The sequence below is a fragment of the Augochlora pura genome, chromosome 10 (genome assembly GCF_028453695.1).
Source record: "Augochlora pura isolate Apur16 chromosome 10, APUR_v2.2.1, whole genome shotgun sequence".
NCBI classification, from domain to species: Eukaryota; Metazoa; Arthropoda; class Insecta; order Hymenoptera; family Halictidae; genus Augochlora; species Augochlora pura.
The window spans coordinates 23,634,506-23,653,466 of record NC_135781.1 but is presented as its reverse complement, the minus strand read 5'-3'; the positions used below and the strand labels follow the sequence as shown (position 1 = coordinate 23,653,466).

The window sequence follows — 18,961 nt, the reverse complement described above, 5'->3', positions numbered from 1 at the left end:
GACGGGAGGAGCTAAATTCAAAGAGGGCCCAACCCAAAAGAAGGCGGAGCTAATACAAAAGCCTATTTGGTTTGGCCCCGACCCTTACAGTTTGTACTCGCCCCCTTTTGGTTTGGCTCCGCCCCCTTTTTGGTTGGGTCCACCTCATCGGGATTTGTCCACTGTTTTTCCATAAACAAAACCGAAGATTACATCTTTGCTAAGGGAAAAGTTATTTTAAATGACCTCAAATACTCATCATTTCCGGAGATACAATAATTTTGTTTATTTCCATCTCGAAACTCGAAACACTGAAATTTATAACTAAATTTGAGTAACTTACCGTATGATAAACAGCACAGTCTGTGGATCTATTAACAACGTAAATACTAAACTGTACGTGGAGGTATGAAAATATTCGGTCATGCGGAACATCTGTACAGTTTCAGGTTGGCGAATTGTAATTGTATTGATCGGGTCTTAATCTTTCCGAACGACTTAACAGAATACTATCAATAAATACATGTTTGCTCGATTTAAAGCAAACAGCGACATCGTTTTAGAGAAAAAAAAACATATATCTCGGCATTTCACGGAATAAGATCGACTAAAAATCGCAGTTGATAACAAACATGCTGCTTCTCAACATACTTTAAATACATTATAAAAGTTAAGCACTATATATTCAGCATTAATAACGTTTCTTTACATTTATTCTTTAAATACACTGTTTGAAGAGTTTATAGTAAACTTAGCCTACGTAGAACAATGGCTGAATTAGAGTCAACGGTTTAAATTAGTTATCTAGTAGTTGTGACATCCCATTACCAACTAACAGGAGGGATAAGGGCATATGCAGAATTTCGGCAGAATTTGAAAAATTTTGTGATTTGTTTGAACACTATGTTTCACAATCTGCCGAATTTGCAAGTTCCCCGATTGCTCTTGTAAGTATCGAATTGCAGTCTGTACATTAATAACATGGACAACAGGTATGGACTCATTCTCCTCCCTCAAAAGTAAAATGATTTCGTCAATGTAATGTTGTCAAAATTATTCAGGAGATGTCCCTCACGCCTTATCTCTCTCTCCTTCCCTCTCTTTCCTTCTCTCTTTCTCCTTCTCTCCCTCTCCTTCTCTCTTTTTCTCCTTCTCTCTTTCCCTCCCCCTCCTTCTCTCTCTCTCCTTCTCTCTCTGATTGAATCTGCCTTTGTACCGCCTCGGTTGTCCGGCCACAAGGTTCTCTTCAAACGTGTCTACAGTGTAATCCTGTTCCTTGAGTAGTTTCGGGTGGCCGACTCGCCTGACTATTCCAGCGCGATTCTTAACCAGCGTCGCAAAGTCGTTTCTCACGTGGTGCTTTCGCTTCTGTGTCTGCAAGCGTTTGAGCATCGCGGATCGCGGGAGCGCGCCAGGGGGCGGCGGTGGGAGCAGCCGAGCGGACGGGCCAGGCGGGAGTCGGACCCCGCCGCCCGTTCGACTCGAACCCGGCGGCGGTGGCGGCGGTGGAGGAGGCGGTGGCGGAGGGAAACCTGGAATAGGGAACCCTGGTCTAGGTGGCGGAGGAGGCATGACTGGACGCGGAGATCCGTACCTGAACGGCCGCGGCCCGTATAGCGGAGGAGGTACCCTCAACGGCGGAATCGGCGGCCTGGGCCTGAAACGGTGCGGCGGGCCCGCGAAACCGAACGGTGGCGGCGGCGGCGGCGGCGGATGTAGGTGCGGATGCGGCGGGAACGGGCCGCAGCCATCCTCCGCGAAACGACGCAACGGAACGAATCCTGGCGGATCCATTGGTCCCCCCGTGGCCGAATCTGCTTTCCTCTTCCGTTTATTAACTTCCGTCGGTACTGAGACTTCTGGTGGACCTAGTAATGCCTTTATGTAATTCGGACGCTCGATCGGGTAGCCCCGAGCCTCACCGAACGCTGTAACATGGACAGAACAAATCGGTTGATCGTGATTGTAATCGCCCAAGATGCTTTTCCTTTGCAAACACAGTCTAGGATGTAGTTTGTTCAATGGACAGAACAAAATGCAAGGAGTATCGTCGGCAAGTCTTTTTATATTAATTATTTATATTTAAAGATAAAGATTAGATCTTTATGTCAACATGAATCGTATTTGCCCAAATTTGCAGGAAATGGGAGAAAATATCCGAAGTTGTCGTTAAGGGGTTTTACAACTATAACGACACAAAAAAGGCAGGCAATTTTTAAACGTGGATTCTAAAAAGACCCGATACAGAGACAAAGTTACATTCTTATATTCTATTGTAAAAATTCTCTAAACATTATCATAGTCCGTGTGAAATGTCGACAGGATGACGGATTGTTTTCGTCAGTTCGGCGTTGACGTTGACCCGAATCGCGTACCCCCTCCGCGAATTGTTCTACTCACCAAAATTTGCAATTAAGCAGAGGGGATGCAGTAATTTTTTAGAAGCTTAAGGAAATATTATAACAACAATATTCTTTGATTGTATTCTACTATTTCCTCAATAAACGGAATAGTCTCAAGCAATCCACATTAAGTCCGGACGATTTAACGATAGACGTTAACAGTATTGATTAATTAGACGACTAAAAAATGTATCGAATACGATCGTCCGAAATAGGAAACTATAAAAATCACATGCCTTTTAAACTCTCTTGAGGGTCCCACCCTAATTGTTGCACAAGATATCTGGAAAAAAGGAAGTAAAAAATAGTAAGCGTGTTTACAGACCAATACCGAATAAACTTATAGACAAAATCAAAAAGTCTTGATTAAGAAGGTTATGATCGTGACATATTTGTATACATAGATAGTATTTACAAACGAATCAATAATGATATCTCGAATAATTGTCGATTGAAAAGAGCCGTTCAAACAAATTACGATTAATATTAAATCGAATGATCGACTCGCGTGAAAAGAACGATAATCAACAGCTAATAAAGAATGAACAAAAAAGGTACTAACCTACAAATGAGGTATCCGGTACGATTTATACCATGCGTGCAGTGAACGCCGATTATGTCCTCTGAAACAAAAGAAACAAACGTTTTTCAAGCTTGACGCAAGGGCCAGTACACATGTAATAGGATAATATTACGGTTATGAATCGAACTTAACGTTTGTGTCAAGTATCGTTTGAGATAGTGACCGACAGACAGCTATCTGAAAATTCTAACTAGATAAGTATTACGGACGCGAATATTTCAAATTTTCTGCATATTTTTCACCGTTATCATCCTCACTCACACCCTAAGTAAATAATTCTGAATTTTACAGCCTTTAAAAATTGCAGGATCATATTTTATTAAAATTTGAATGAATTTTAAAGAAGTTTAAAGAAGTAAATCAATTGCAATTTCTGCAAAAATTTGATCGTCTAGTAAACTACATCCATATCAAAACGCGATCGTAATCGTTTCGTTTCGTGACTTGCAACATCGAGGCGCTATAATAACGTGCGGCGCGCGTTACCGTGTATTTGAGACACTTTAGAATGTTGGACGCACAATGTCTGTACGAGGCGAGATCCACGCCGAAAATATTGGAAGAGCAACGCGCGTAAGGTGAGACGTACACGATTTCATGGGTCATCGATTCGGCGAGAGGTGGCATGGCTTGGCGGCTGGGCCAGGCCGGGTCGGGTCGGCGCCTTTTCGGCCGGCTTTTCGGGCGCCCTTTCGGACGCAGCAAGGGGCTGATTATAATATTACCGCAAATTACCAGCAAAAGCTGCGACGAATTCACGACGATTCGAGTTTGAGGAACGCTCGGGTCACGCCGCGCCGCGCCGGTCGCTCTAAGGGCCGAACCCACGATGGGAGCAGTCGCTAAGGTAATAACGAGCTCCGTGAGTTGGCGTGACCGACCCTACTACCACTTTTGCCCGTCGATTTATCTCTCTCCTCCTCTCTGTCTTCCTACCTCACCCTCTCACTCCTTCTCTCTATCTCCATGCGAGAGCAAATTTTCCTTTTCCTTGCACGCGCGCGCGCCCGAACCAATTGCCGTGTGCGCGAGTACGCAACACTTTGGATCCACTTCGTGGCCTCTCACCTCGTCTTACACTCCGAATTAAGTGGCCATCGGAGGTCATGCGATATGTTGGTTGACCTTCGCGAGCCTCTTAAGAAGATCGTTCGCGGAAACATGACGCCATTTATACGCAGAAGCGAGGTCTGAACGTTTCACTGCTCTGCCATACAATAAGGCCGGTATATTTATCAGCGGGCCAGGCGAAATTATGCCCTTGATGCCGAAAGAATCGTGAAAAATAACCGTAATTGAAGAGTATCATACGGACGATGCGGCACGACGCGCGACGCGATGTGCACAGCGTGCCCGTATTCAAGAATGCTTGATGAAAATTGGGCTAATCTCGTAAATCTCTTGGCACGAAACAATCGAAACTACAGGGTATTTTGAACATTGTCTTTTAAAACAATTATTTACGGAAATAAAGTGTTTCACTTGTAAACTAAAACTACATATACTTTTGTTAAAAGTCTGCATATTTAAAATACAATAAACACTATAGACAATATTTAACACACGCCAACTGTCGTGATTCTGTCAAATCATTGTGATCATTTCGAAATTACCCTTTACTCAAGTCTCGGTGAAGAGTAAAATACAAAATATGTACGTCTATAGATATCGTTTCCTGAAATTTTTCAGGCGTCCTCACTGCTTTGGAATTTTATTAATATTTGAAGATTCAAATTGCAAAAAATATTGTTGCGTTGTTTAAACGACGATACATACTATAGTGCTCTACAAGTGTTAAAGTTGATCGATCACCTAAACAAGCTAAAGAAAAGAATCATACTCTAATCTGATCGGACTTGTTCCTCCACTTTTTCCAGCGACATTCACTCGACGAAAGATACATTTTAATTAGTAGCGTGATAGTTAGTAACGTGGTAACTTGGTGGCAATCCTACAATGGCGGTTAGTCATTTTAACAGATGGTAAAAGCCCAGGTTTACACGCGGAGAACAAGCGAGGTAAGATCATTCCACGTTCCTATCTATCACAGGGTCATCTCTCTTTTGCATACGCAGAAACATATATCTTGCGGAAGACGGGAATATTCTCGGAACACGTCGGCATCTAATGCGAATCTAGAGCGAGCGAGCGAGCACCCCTGCGGCGGTGCGCGCCTCGCGGATTCGCGGCGCGCGATGCGCCGACATACTAAGGCTGGCAAAGACAAATAAACCGATCCTCAGAAAGATTCCCCAATGACCTAAGACCTTTCCGATCCGCTTTATCGACTTTCGCGAACGATTAAATATCGAGTAATACATCTCCAGCTTCTGCGATGGTAAACCTCCGACCGCGGCGTGTAATTAATATCTCTTTCAACGGACGCGAATAACACGGTCGATTGACGATCGAGAACTGCAATTCATTTATTGCGAAGAAGAGCTTGTTTCATGTAGACTGGACATAAAAATTGTGTTTAACAAAATGTACGAAAATATCCACTCCTTGGACGCTGCATACAAAGCCACCATTAACTCTAATCCTGGTCATTGTCGAATAAAAGCCAGTGCTCTTCGTTCAATTGTCGTTTCGCAATAGGTAATACAATTTATCGTCGCTAGAAGACTGCAGGTATTTAGCTAAAAGATGCGCAGAAATGTATCGGAACGAAAAAATCTAGACACACGATTATACCTTCAGAAATCTAGGCTACTTCTCCATTGTGCTGAATGATAGTCCCACGAAAGAAGAAGATTCATGTAGGGACGCCCTGCTGTTCGACAAACGCACTCAAACAATTCTCCACAGGAGCCAAAACGCAAGAGAGACGTCAATCCTTCACCAATAGTAACAGTAATAATGGTAATAATAATAATAATAACCAGCGTGTCGATCGATATACTATCGGTCGAAACGAATTCCTCGATCAATTATAACTGACGAGCCAGGCAAAACTGGTTACCGGTTACTGGTTACCGATTACACGTGGTACCCGTGTGTAGCTTATCAAATTTATTGTAGTAATAACCGAGGCGAACAGCGATCAATGTAATCGATCTGAAATCCTAACAACGATGCTTGTTAAGACCAATCAAATATGCGCTATGCGCATACATTCAACTTATGGGTATTCTTAGGGTATTTCCTTGAAGAAATTCTTAGAATCGCATGCTTTCTGTTAACAATCGAGTCAAAACAAGTTTCGACATTGATTTATAGCTCTGTAATGGCACATGTGATGAAAATAATAAGGATATTAGGCAGTAGGCACTCCCTATCCCCTCCCCCTTCTTTCAACTCCCGCTTCTCTACTCCCTACTACCGACTGCCTACTCCCTGGTGAACGTAAAGGTTGGTTTTCGTTTTCGGGCTACTAGAGTAGTCGCGAAGTACGACCCGAAGCGACGTGGTTAATGTGGCAATATGATATATAAGCGGAAGGTACGTCGGCTCAAATAGCCTCTGGTGGATGGCCCTCCTTTCGCGTTCCCTGGACTTCTAGCAAAGAACGTAAACACCGCTGGAAATATATGTAAGAGCCGTTGAAACGGGAAAGGACCTTAACGTTCGCTCGTGCTTGTACATAAACACGAAAATATCCCCGGTACATGCGCGGAGCGCACAAGGGCTTTTCAGTCGGCCGATTACTGCCGCCTTAAATCAATCGAACGATTCAAGTTCGAACGTTCGTTGGTATCGGCCACTGATACAAGCACAAACACTCGTAAACATACACACGACTCTTCTTCCCGGCGTCTCGGCGCGCGTGCGCTGCGCGTACAGACCATAGGCAGCCCGCGAGGTGCGTGCAACACGATTAACGACATCTCACATTCCAAGGCCGATAAATCACCGGCCACTGTAAATCGACTCGGCTTAGTTATCTCTCACCTTGCCTGGCCAACAGAACTGCTGGGCCGCGCCGCGCCGCTTTGCCCGAGAAATTATGCGAGCTTTCGCGGCGCGTTGTTTACTTTCGACTTCGACCGGCACCGATGTTACCATATCACACCGAACCGCGAGATTCAGCTACCGTCATCCTACCTACTATCATACATCATACCCAAGTCCAATGACAATTGAATTCTTTATCATCCAAACATTTCAAACATCTTTCATTAGAAAAATCAATAAAAATGTAATTTGCCAGTGTAACTAACAAGGATAATCCAAGGCGATTTCTTGGGCTCATCAATTTTCTTAAAACTTTGTTGGGGCAAGGGGTTATTCAACTCGCTCCGTCTGACCTGCACACCCGTAGTCCCAACTTTCCTGTAACCTCCCGAGACCCGCTTCTATTGATAAACGAGAAGACTCAAAAGAAGAAGACGGGAAGAGCGAGGGGAGTCGGTCGCCCGCACCACCTAATCACGTCTTTTGTTCAGTAAGTAACTTAGCCAATAATAATGAAAATTCTAGAATCGAAACACGTTGGAAAAGGCTAGATGGAGCGGGTGACCGATTCCCCTTGCCCCTCGTCTCATTTAGTTCATGCGTAGTATTTCATTTTCTCGTTCTCCGATACTATCTTCAAATTTTTAACGTTCTACGTTAATATAGGCGTAAGGCATCCGGAAAATTAATCGAATAGTACATTATAAGCCTGCGATGCATACATCGTTATAAAGGCAGACAGTCAATGCCGGAAATTATCGTTTCAATAACAAAAACGTCATCCTTCTTCTTGAAAGTATTACAGATTGATGCATCGTTCGTTGAATAATCTCGTGACTAAAATATACCATGGATTTGTAAATCGCAGTTCCCATTTGCAACAATGTTGCAAAACTTTGTGTGCAGTATTTTTTAGTTGCTCGATGAAACAGAAATGATAAGCAAGTCGTCTAAGATCCTCGTATACTTTATATCACCTTCAAATTGCCGACAAACTTTCCACTCGATATTAAGCACATTTTCTAATCGAAGAGAATGCGAAACGATAAAAATTCGAAGAAATCTGATAATCCTAATAAGTTGAAAAGAATGTATGGATATTTTCCAGTTCTTTTAATCTCTCCAATGTTTCATACGCAGTCGTATGCTCGATTCTGTCATAATCGTATAAAATCTGCAGTCTAGTAATAATTAGTAGTATTAGAAGCATTAACAGGTTTCCCAGTAAATTAGGTATAAAATAAATAAATAAAATATATGAATAAACTGACCTTTATCGCAAGCAGACGTAAAATCATCCATTAACTTAAAGAACCTGAAACGAAACAAAAACATTACAAAATAAATTGATTGTAATTAGATTTCTAGCTTTTCAACCGACGTTAAAATGAATCTGACAACCATACAATAGCGACTGCTGGTTTTATCATTGTTAAGATATATCGCTACCGATAGACTGCGAATTTTCATGCAAACTCTTATCTTTATTAATTATTTCACGATAATCTTGTTGAATTTTGTAGAATATGTGAGATACATATTAATTGTACCGTCTAAAATAATGCTTTATAATAATAAGGAAATTTTCTAATAATCATTGTCGAGGACTGTCTAAGAATTCACGATTTAGTAATTCATTGAAGTCCCTTTGGCCGCGAATAGAAAAGGTTACTGCCTGAGATATTATAATTATGCCATTATTTCCGATAGTAGTACCATGTAATTTCGTTAATAAATTTCGTTGAAAAGGGAAACGAAAGTACACCGATAACCGTGAAATCGTTTCAAATCACTTTTCCAATGAACGAGCCCAGAATGAACTTGGTTCCACGAAATGCTGGCAACCAGCATTCTGCGAGAATGGGTGAGAGCTCGATTGTGTTACCATAGAGAGGCTTAATAGGACCGTTTTAGTGGCTTTGGTCCCTTTTACCCTCGAACCGGATTCCCCGCGGCCTACATCATCGATTAGTCTTCCATACACGATTCGAAGCACTAACTCATTCACCGACTTTACCAGCTGCTTTCCACGATCGCTCGCTGCCTAAGAACTCATTCTTCCCAAATCGATCTTCTTCGACCCGATATTCAATGGAAATCGAATTAACGCCGTCGATACGAAACCAACTGATTTATTACACCAGTATCAGAGGGATCATTAAAGTGCGTTCATTGAAATTTTACGGAATTTAGTTCGTGACATGTGTAGCAAGAAAATTTACTAAATAATAAATATGAGAGAGAGGAATATTTCAATTGGTTAGAACAATGCAAACAAATAAAAAGAATCACATTCTCCAAATGTTTCGAACAATCACCGACAAGTATTCCCGTTGGAAGCGACATGCGACAGTCGCACCACTCGGAGAAGCATCCATCAATGAGTATAGAATGAAATATCGAAAAATGGCGCCTCACCGTGCCGCGCAGCACCGCGCCACGCCGGGCAGAACGTGAAGAATGACGTGCGTTCAATTAATTTTACTTGAAATTTGAATTACAGATTGGACGCGAACGTGCCGCGGTCGGCGGTTCGGACAAGGCGGTACGCGCGGTCAGGTCGATCGGAATTCCTTGCCCCAGGGGAAGAACCAGCTATCGGCACTGTGCCCTGCCCTTCGCTTTCATCTTTATCGAAAGCTCCGAAATCGCGTCAACTAAAATATTTGTAACTCCTTGGCCCAGGAGAAACATTCGAATTTAACAAGAGAAAGGCTATTTTACCGCCAAGCCTGCGAACTTTCCGAAATTATGCTGTTATAAAAAATAATTATTTTTGCAAACAGAAAGATTGAAACGAACAAAATTGCATTGTCGTAGCATTACGTAATTAAATGAACACTTGACTCGACAATCCTCGTTTCGATAATGAAGATCGATAGATCTGGAGTCTTTGTAGCAAAAAGTGGGCGCGATGTGCTGGACTTGGCAATACGATATGTAAAAAATCTGTAATTCCATATACGGAATGTCACGGAAGCAGAAGGCATTGAGGGCCATTAACTCGAAATAGAATCCAGCATACGTATACACGGAATGATCGTGAGTCAAACAGCGATAGTTGGTACGATTCCGTTTGAATGCCGGTTCAGGGACCTAGCGTAGCATCATAGATGTTTCCTTGTTTATTCGGACCGAGCTTAGCTCGACAAATGTATGCTCGAATAACAAATAACAGACGCGCGGCGCGCCGCGCCGAGGCGAGGCAAGGGTGGGCTTCCGAGCCGCATTATTCGGTCCGCATAAATTCCGGTACGTTTCGGAGGTGTTGCGCGTCACTGGATTCAGCTAAAATAAGGAGATGCTCGTGAAACTGCGAAGAGACATTTATGGTAGCCCGATAGTCCCTGCGTAAGCGGGGTTCATTTGAATAAGACCGCGCGGTGTGTGGTCTCGTTCACGCGCTCTTCCAACAACAGACCACTCGGCTCGATTTATTCGAGTATTCGAATTCGAATTCCATTTTGGATTCTGACAATGAGTCGAGTAGCGATTGATCCTTCGTGCCGAGTCGAACGTTCGAATTTGTCGAGCTAATCGAGATCGACGGAAATTTGAACAAAAGAGAGTCGTCCTTTATTTAAATAACCTCGAGAAAACCTTGACATCATAGGAGTGTTCAAGTATTCGAACCATTCGAATTTTTAAACTGACTCATACTTCTTCGACAGTTCGTCGATTTCGAATTCGGAAAATTCAAACTCTCGGCTCGGCACGGCACGGCTCGTGAAATATGAATATCCACGCATCTCTGGTTGCAACCGAGTCGACTACTCGAAAATAAAAGCTGCGAGATCGTTTCGATTTTCCAGCGAAAATAGCCGTCGAGTTATGATCGAAAAATGTGGGTCAAGGCGAGCGTCGGTAGCAGTTGGCTGTGGCTGCTAACGAATCCGATAACCGAGCATCGCACCACATTTATCGAAGTCGAAATTTAACCTTTCAGTACACGTTACAGAGGAAAATCGAATTACTTTCTGGCTAATTCCAAATTCATCGTTTCACGGTCATAGAACACAATAAACGGGACTAGGGAGAATGTGTACTTGTAACCATAGCACGCAATGCACCGAAGACTACCACACTGCGCTCGACGAAACTGATCCGTACGTAACCTAAGGCTAAAATCAGAAAGTATAGTAAAGAAGTCGCGTCTATTGTTTATACCATTTCCATAACTTTATATTGTATCCGTTATATTCTATATGTATACATACATATATGAACGTCGTTCAATTTACATTACTTGTACTTGTATTAGAAACATTCGTATTCGTGTTAGTAATTCCACGAAAATCGTGCTAGATCAATATAAATCCCAGAGATCACGCAGTGTTACCTAAAATTTCTATGTAGAAATTTGCTGCAAGTTTAGGTGATGCACTGTGTACCGTACTACGGACTAAGCATCACAATTACGATGCGATTATTAAAATGTTTCGCAGATCGTTTGCCGACGCGTCGTGGCGAACGACTCAGGATCAATCGACGGAAAGCAGCGATAGATATTGTTCAGCCCACTGTAGTGCCCCGTCAACCCCAAGATCTCAAATTGGTATTCCGCTGCCGTTTCCAGACGCACCTCTCTCTATTCCACAGGGCAATCTGTCACGGGGCTTGGCTGTGGTCCGGCGCTTAGAGTGTTCGGTCAATTATGTTATTCGAGTGTAAACGCGAACGAATAATCCAATTTTGCGCCACGGTATTTCAAAATTATTTAATAATTACTGTTTTCGTTTCGTTTTCTTAACGGTGAAATATGGGTAAGATTTGAATTAAATATTACTTAAATATCCTTCATTATTTCTAGGATCGGATTATATTCTGTTAATTTTTCTCAGAGACTCAACGCTGCTACTTAAAACATTCGGATAATTCGTTGGTGCACTTATTTATTTCCTCGGAAATCATTCTTCGATCATATTTATCTATCCATTTCAGTTGAATCTTACGAGGCCGACCCGGACGAATCGAGTGACTTTGACATAAGCGGTTTATGTAAGTTAAACGTGCTAAATACGTATAGGAATTTAATGAAATAATGGTTGTAAAGCCGGAGATACCCTGCTTAACAATCACGTGTTGCGCTTGTAAGATCAAACAGTGATTTTACTAGAAACTTCCACGATATTCTACGTGTTATTTATTACTTAACAGTTGACGTTATGTCATACCATTTTCCCGATAAAGGTACTGTAACCTTTCAGAGCTTTGTTTATCAGTTTTTGTAAATACGCTTTAGATTGGATCCGATTGACGCGATTAGCTACCAATTCAAATCGTTTACCACAAACTATGTAATGAAATTCTGGTTTTCTTGACTATTATTTTCAATTTGTCAAATCGAGGACGCGATGTTAAGAGAACTAAGAGAAACTGCGACCAGTATGAAATGAGATCATTCGAATCGTTCGCAACTATTATGTAGAACGGTCTATAATCTACGGAACCGCATAGGACGCATTAGCATTATTTTAGTCAATTCTTCAACTAGCTGGTTGCTCGAGTCCACTATTTATGAAGAAAACTATATAGAATTGCAGTAGTTCGTCGTTAACTGTAACTGTAAACGATTTGATTCGCTCAGCGGAAAACTTGAGACGACTACACCGAGGCGATCAGTTACTTTCGCACAGCCCTCGTTGTCCAGCTACGCCTGAGGGACCCCCTTTAGCTTCCTCTTCGTTTCGTAGTCAAGCATATTCCCCCGAAAGGTCCCGCACAACTGCATACGACAGATCTTATGTTACGACACCCGAAAGATCCCGTGCATCACCTTCGCCTCCTATCCAAACTACACCCCGAAGATTACCGAGAGCTCCACGAGGAACTTACGCCATAGATCGCAGAAGGCGACCATTCCAATCCTCCCAGATGCCCAGGCCGCCGCCGCTCAGTTCCACCAAAGCCGGACCATGTGTAAAGTGCCTCAGGGTAAGAACCATAGCTAAACGATTTCATTCGAACCTTTCGAACATCTGCGCGACTATTCAAGTTCATGCCAGATACTGTTATCGCAACATCTAGCCAAAACTATTCCATCGATTAATCGATTCTCCGTCGTTAAGTATTACATACAAAACTAAAATTCTCTGCATACGATACTTTGAAATACTATACGTGTTTGTATTGTTTTTCTAACTTGAACAACTCCTGGTTCTCTTAAATACACGAATTCCGTGGTCTCTTAATTATTCCAACGTTCCATCTGTAGAATGTTTTCATCGGTGATATTTAATAATTTCTCGTAATTTCTAAGTTACTGGAGGTGGGCGCGTGAGTTACGCGGCTCGTAACTGATTTGGATAATTCTTTCGATAATGGTGTTTGCGATTCCGAGCGAATATCGTTGCGCCATTTATGTTAAATATGCGTAAAGAACGGGTCGTGCAGATTAAGAGGTCGCGTTAGAACAAAAGCGAAGCAATGCTAAATTCGCATGAACCAAATAAGATCGAACGGTCATTCCGCAGATCTAACAACGATGTCGAAAGAGCCTGCCAATTAGAGATTCGTCTTCGACCGAGGATGCTCGAGGAATCTGCTGCTTTGCATACAAAGTGCACGCATTGTTTGTAAAGGGCGCTCTAATCACGGAGAGGATTATACATTCACGGACTCCATAAAGCTCCGTCGAATTATTCAGTCGGCTATTATCATACTCGATCGAATTAAGTTTGAATAGCCTCTGCGCTTCGTACGCTTCGAGCTTTATTGCCGCGGAGTCGCAATAGAACCATAGGTGAGCACAAATGGTAAAAGGTGGCGCGGTGAAATTTCCTCTGTTTGGAGATGTTTAATGCATAGATTCGTAGGCAAGGCGAACGGCTCGGCGGCTTCAATGCTGCTTCTATGACCGCATTCTTCGCAAAAGTACGAGGGGCCAACCATCGGATCAAAAAAAGTACGAGATCTCTGCAAACACTCCGACCTCCCGACTGCCGATCTGCCGATTCCCGACTGCCGACCGCGCTCGTCAGCATGGGCTATCCTGCTCGTCGCTTCGGATTTTCAAGATCACATTTTCTTCGGGACGTGTCCAACAATACTGTTTCCTCGATGAACGATGGATCAGGAAATCTTGGATAACAATAATAGTCATTTTACTATATAGCACGCGCACAAAAAGAATAAAAACACACGAATAGATATGATTTTCTACGAAGTGTAAATAAAAATTTATTTGCAACAGATTGTAGCCTCGCGTCGACTTAATACAAAACTGACATAAACGAAAAGAATAAAATTCTTTTAAATCAGAGTTCTACCCACCATTGCTTTCTATTATAACTTCGAATAATTTTATAAATTATCAATTTATTTACGCTGTAACGTAAAATTACCGATTTGTGGAAATGCAAGTGACACGTATACATCGATTACCGATTGATCTTACCGAACGTCCTCGGAAATGTAGACTTTGGGATAGTTGACAGAAGCGTTAACTTCACGGTTCAATCAAGACCGTATCAAACTAATGTAACCAATTATCTGGTCCGTCTTTTGTTCTTGCCTGCGCTCACACGCTCGTGCACAAGCTCGCGCATCATTGCCGATAGTTGCAGACTGTTCCCGCTTGTTCCTCGAATATATGAGCATTGTCTCGCCCTACAAGACAGGGGACACGGGGAAACTTATGTTCGATGTCTCCGAGAATAAAGACGTCGCGGCGCGCCGCGTCGCATCGCGTCGTGTCGTCGCTGAGGCGTCTACACCCACGTGCGTTGTCACGGTACGGCAGGCGTACATTGTGGCGGACTTTCCTCGAATCCTCGAGGAACACGATTCGAATGCATTTAGGGAAGCTGAGTCCGCGTATTGTGAACCAGCTAGCGAATATCGCGCAACTCGATCTCCGTTTGCTATATCTTGTTACAATGACTTGTAAAGCTTTCAGGAGAAATAAAGGCCTAGAGGCTCGATCACGTTGATCAGCCTTTTATTCTTGATCAACGTACAAATTCATTGTCTTCATACTACGGAGGTCTGCGGTAAATTTGGATAAAAGCAATACCTCAATTTTTCGATTGAAGTTGATTAAACGCGAATAAATTGTGAGACCGTTGAGCCTTGTTTGAAGTGCAGCACTTTACAACGATCTTTACATTGTTTGCAAGAAACTTCTACACTTTCAAAAGAATTCACATTTATATGGTGCAAATTAAACATGCGATGTAGCCAGGAGGAGTTGTGAAGTGCCGGAAAATTTGTGAGAGTCTAAAAAACATCTATTTGACAGACGGACATTCGAAATCAAACTAAATATGCGTGAATTGAAAATAAGGAATAATAAAATACATTAAGTACGACGAGACGGTTGGACGATCTTTCACAAAACATAGATTTTATGCGTGTTGCGATGCAATTAATGTTACAATACTAATTTTTTATTATATGCCGGGTAAGTTTGTGAGAAACAGAATAAAATTGGTATGTTGCGTTTATTTTAAAAACTGCTCGTTCCATAATATATGAGTAGAGCAAACAAGCAATTGCATTTGCAAGTCCGTTGCAAAATAGATTTATAAATGTAATAATAAATTTTAATCAAAGTGAACGTTAATGTTTGACAAAAGAAAAATATATACGGCCGTTGTTCCATTGCAAGAAGCAAAAACCATTTAGCAAAAGTCTTCCTCCTTTGATAATTTCAGTAAATTGCATTATGTAAGTAACAGCTCTTCGATCCGTTTAATTATAAATAAACGTTTTATTAATAAATATAAATGCATACAATCCGCAGTCTAGCGATAACTATTCGAAGTTTAGGAGACGCAGATCTATAGAATGATTTAGTCGAGCGTAGATTGTTGATCCGTTTGATTGAAAAGCGACGCGACGGTTAGCTGGCTAGAAAACAATTAGCCGAACATCAACTGCAGCGCACGGATCAAGCATTGATCGATCGACGATAACCGCGGGTGGTTCGAGTGGCAACTACAGTAAACGTGAAATACTGGTTAACACTAGTTCGCATTCCCGTTCGCATGAGGTTCGAATAATCGGGTCTCGCCCACGTTGGATAGCTAACTAGATGATCCTCTCGATGCGTTGGTTGCCCATAATGGCTGACCGCCCTGGCGCGGCGCTACTTTTAACCCTCCCAACCCCGACAAAGTCAACTTTTTCAAACGAGCGTATAATAAAAATTTAAACAATACGTTCATATGCTGCGAAATAGGATGATTTTTAATGAATTTATATTCTTAGCACTATTATATTACAATAATCAATATTTATTTATATATATATATGCTGCTAATGCTGTGATGTTTCCACTGTCGTTTGTCGCAATTGTGACAGAAAATAGTGAACTTGCAGAGAAAACTGTGATCTGATTGTAGAAAAATGAACGAGATGAAGAAGCCATGTACTCACCTTGTTACCACATTGGCAGAGGGTAGTTCGTGACCGACAACCCAAAGTTTCTCGAACACGACGCCACGGTCTACAAATTCCTGTATGAAAATATAATCGAGATAAGTAAACGGTACATTCGCAGTCACAGTGACTAACTAATTCATGCACCCGTGGAAGAAATAATTAGACACTTATAATTTTATCGTATGTTATTAGTAAAGTGAGCAGTTCGTGTCAATTTCAAATCCGAACTAAAATAATAGTTCCATCCGGGAAGTGTTTTCGTAAAAATTCTGAATTTACTTTGACTTATATACAATCTGAATTTTAAATATGATGAAGCATAATAATAAAAAATTACGAAACATGAAAGTTTCATGACTTCGAAAGAGAAAAAGGATAGTACATCGTAGATAGTTTTCTATCTGCTTTTGTTTGTAATATTATCGGAGAATGATTTGAGGCGCTTATGCTCAGACTGTGCGAAGTTCTTATTCCAGATAACTTTCTGGGTGTCTTGTAATTATGTCTCTCAGCACATCTTTTCGACAAAAGGTCAGGGAATTGGGAGAAGCTGATAAAATCGTTGGACGATTAGCTCGTCCTTTGCGTGCCGATAAATCTAATTCGTTCTAATTAGACGTGGGTGACACCACGGAATCCCCGTGTTAATTACCGAGGGCCTGCGGCATCGATGCTCAAAGGCTTCGAGCGCTCTTCTGCCGCTGTTAAAATATTTTCCCTCGTCGATTCCAGTTCTCCTCGCGTGGCAAATGACCACCCGAGGAGAGCCAGAGTGAAAGAGTGAGGTAGAGAGAAAAAGAGAGAGAGAGAGAGAGAGAGAGAAAGAGAGGGGGCAAGAGAGACATAAAGAAAAGGAGGAAGGAATCGACCAACCACAGGCCCGCTTTTCGAGACTTATTAATATAATTGATCGGTCTTCCGTTGTGACAGGCCCGGCTCAAAACGGTCACGATCACGATCACAATCACGGCCACGGTCACGGTCACGCCAGACATCGAGGATCTACCGGCAGTCAACGATTCCGAAAATCTAATAATATGTTCATTAGCCTCCGCGGCCCCTCTGTCCCCGTTACAAATTAGTTGGGGCCCGCTCGACCGCTTTTAAATACCACATAAAGTCGGAACTAGCCCGACGTAATATTAGGTTTCCAGGGGAAGAACAAGAGGCGAAGTGAAAAAAATAGAAAAAAAAGGGGGAAAAGGGAAGGAACGGTCGCCGGCGAAGAGGTAAGAGGTAAGAGAGACGGGAGAAAGAGACGATCGAGAGACAGAGATAAGAGGAGACAAAGTAAAGGAGCCGTGGGCACGCACGCGTTTGGATATCTGGCCGAATGAAGGAATGCGGACTAGCGATAACTCGCGAAGAGAAACGAAGAAACGCCGCATCGCGTTGTTTCGGCTCTATGACCGAAAGGCAAAGGTGTCGGGGCGCATGCTTGACGGCACACGCACTTCTAATAATATCGCAACAAATTGCTACGTTAATTTTTTACCCTAATTACCCTTTATCGTTTAGGTAGGTATTAGTTTTATCCTTTTGTTCTCGCATCCGGATTGATGGACCGTTCAGAAACGCATCAGAATTTGCCATTACCCGTTGAAAGACCGCAAGCTTCGATCCATTCAGTTTCGTTCATTGTTGAACATGCTTTTTCCTTTATTTTTCTTTTGTTAAATATGAAATGTAGTTCGTCTGTGTATACATCTCGTGTTTGCCCAACCCATCCTTGTTAAGAATAATGTAAAAAGTGTTCAGAAAGAGTGTTCGAGAGAATTTACTTTTCCTGTTTTAGTGCTAATAACGAATATCCTATCGATTTTTCTTTGTTTTATTACATATACCTGTGGCTGAAATAACGAACGTTTTTTACCGAAGAAATATTAATAGTAAACAGAAAATACTGCCAACTCTGTTGCCATCGAAGACATTTTCGATATATTACATCCCGTGCAAACGGGTTTCACACCATCGTAAAAACAAAAATACATTCTTCGTCTACGCGGCGACGAGCCGCGTTTAACCTGGTGGATTTCAATGATATTACGTTCAAAGAAATTCTGTTGCCTTTGCCTTTGTGTAATAACAAATTTTCCCGATACATCCTATATCACTCCAGTTGAGATATATATGTATATTTATATGTGTCATATGTGTTGCATGCTGATTGAACGACGGCTAGTTGAGCGTAGCGCATAAACTAATTGAAATTGCCGATAACGAAAAAGCTGGTAGACAGATGCAAAGTCCATCGTCGATAAAGCAATTTCGCGAAGTGTTATACCTAGTACAGAGGCAATGCAGATTGTATTTTTTAATAAACGAAATTGAGCGATGGGTAACGCGGTGGCGATACAATAAAATACACGAGAATTTCGCGTGTTCTTTTCCTTTCGACATGCGAAAACTGCTGGGATTTTGCATACTATTGTAGAAAGAAATATTTGATCGTTCGGTTTTTCTTTGACTATTTGGTCGTAATCGATTGAGAATATTTCATTGTCGCAGTTTGGACGGAAGAGCGAGAGGGAAAGGGAGAGGGAGAGGGAGAGAGAGAAAGAGAGAGAGAGAGAGAGAGAGAAAGTATTCATATTTTATAAATGGTTACTTTACCTCGTTGTCATAGTAGCGGTTTGTGTTTGTTAAGTCGATGATATATTTCAGACGCGGAAACGATTCCAGCAGCGTCGACGTTGTAAATCTGCAAGAGTGTACATGG

At 42.0% G+C, this 18,961-nt stretch overlaps 2 protein-coding genes across 2 annotated transcripts in view; one reads left to right on the top strand and one right to left on the bottom strand.

Moving 5' to 3' along the window:
• Nucleotides 1-267: 267 nt before the first annotated feature.
• LOC144476036 (uncharacterized) overlaps nucleotides 268-18,961 on the bottom strand; it is a 41,906-nt gene continuing 23,212 nt past the window's right edge. The window contains exons 4-9 of the mRNA XM_078192567.1: nucleotides 18,856-18,943; nucleotides 16,237-16,316; nucleotides 8,130-8,173; nucleotides 2,944-3,004; nucleotides 2,618-2,664; nucleotides 268-1,907 (exon numbers count right to left, since the gene is read on the bottom strand). Coding sequence (XP_078048693.1) covers nucleotides 1,051-1,907; nucleotides 2,618-2,664; nucleotides 2,944-3,004; nucleotides 8,130-8,173; nucleotides 16,237-16,316; nucleotides 18,856-18,943 — 1,177 coding nt within the window. The 3' untranslated portion in view covers nucleotides 268-1,050. The remainder of the gene's footprint in view (nucleotides 1,908-2,617; nucleotides 2,665-2,943; nucleotides 3,005-8,129; nucleotides 8,174-16,236; nucleotides 16,317-18,855; nucleotides 18,944-18,961) is intronic.
• Nucleotides 10,897-12,885, top strand: LOC144476524 (uncharacterized). Its single transcript, XM_078193596.1, has 4 exons — nucleotides 10,897-10,964; nucleotides 11,304-11,500; nucleotides 11,800-11,856; nucleotides 12,446-12,885. Exons 1-4 carry the CDS (start codon nucleotides 10,897-10,899, stop codon nucleotides 12,883-12,885), a joined length of 762 nt encoding a protein of 253 aa, XP_078049722.1.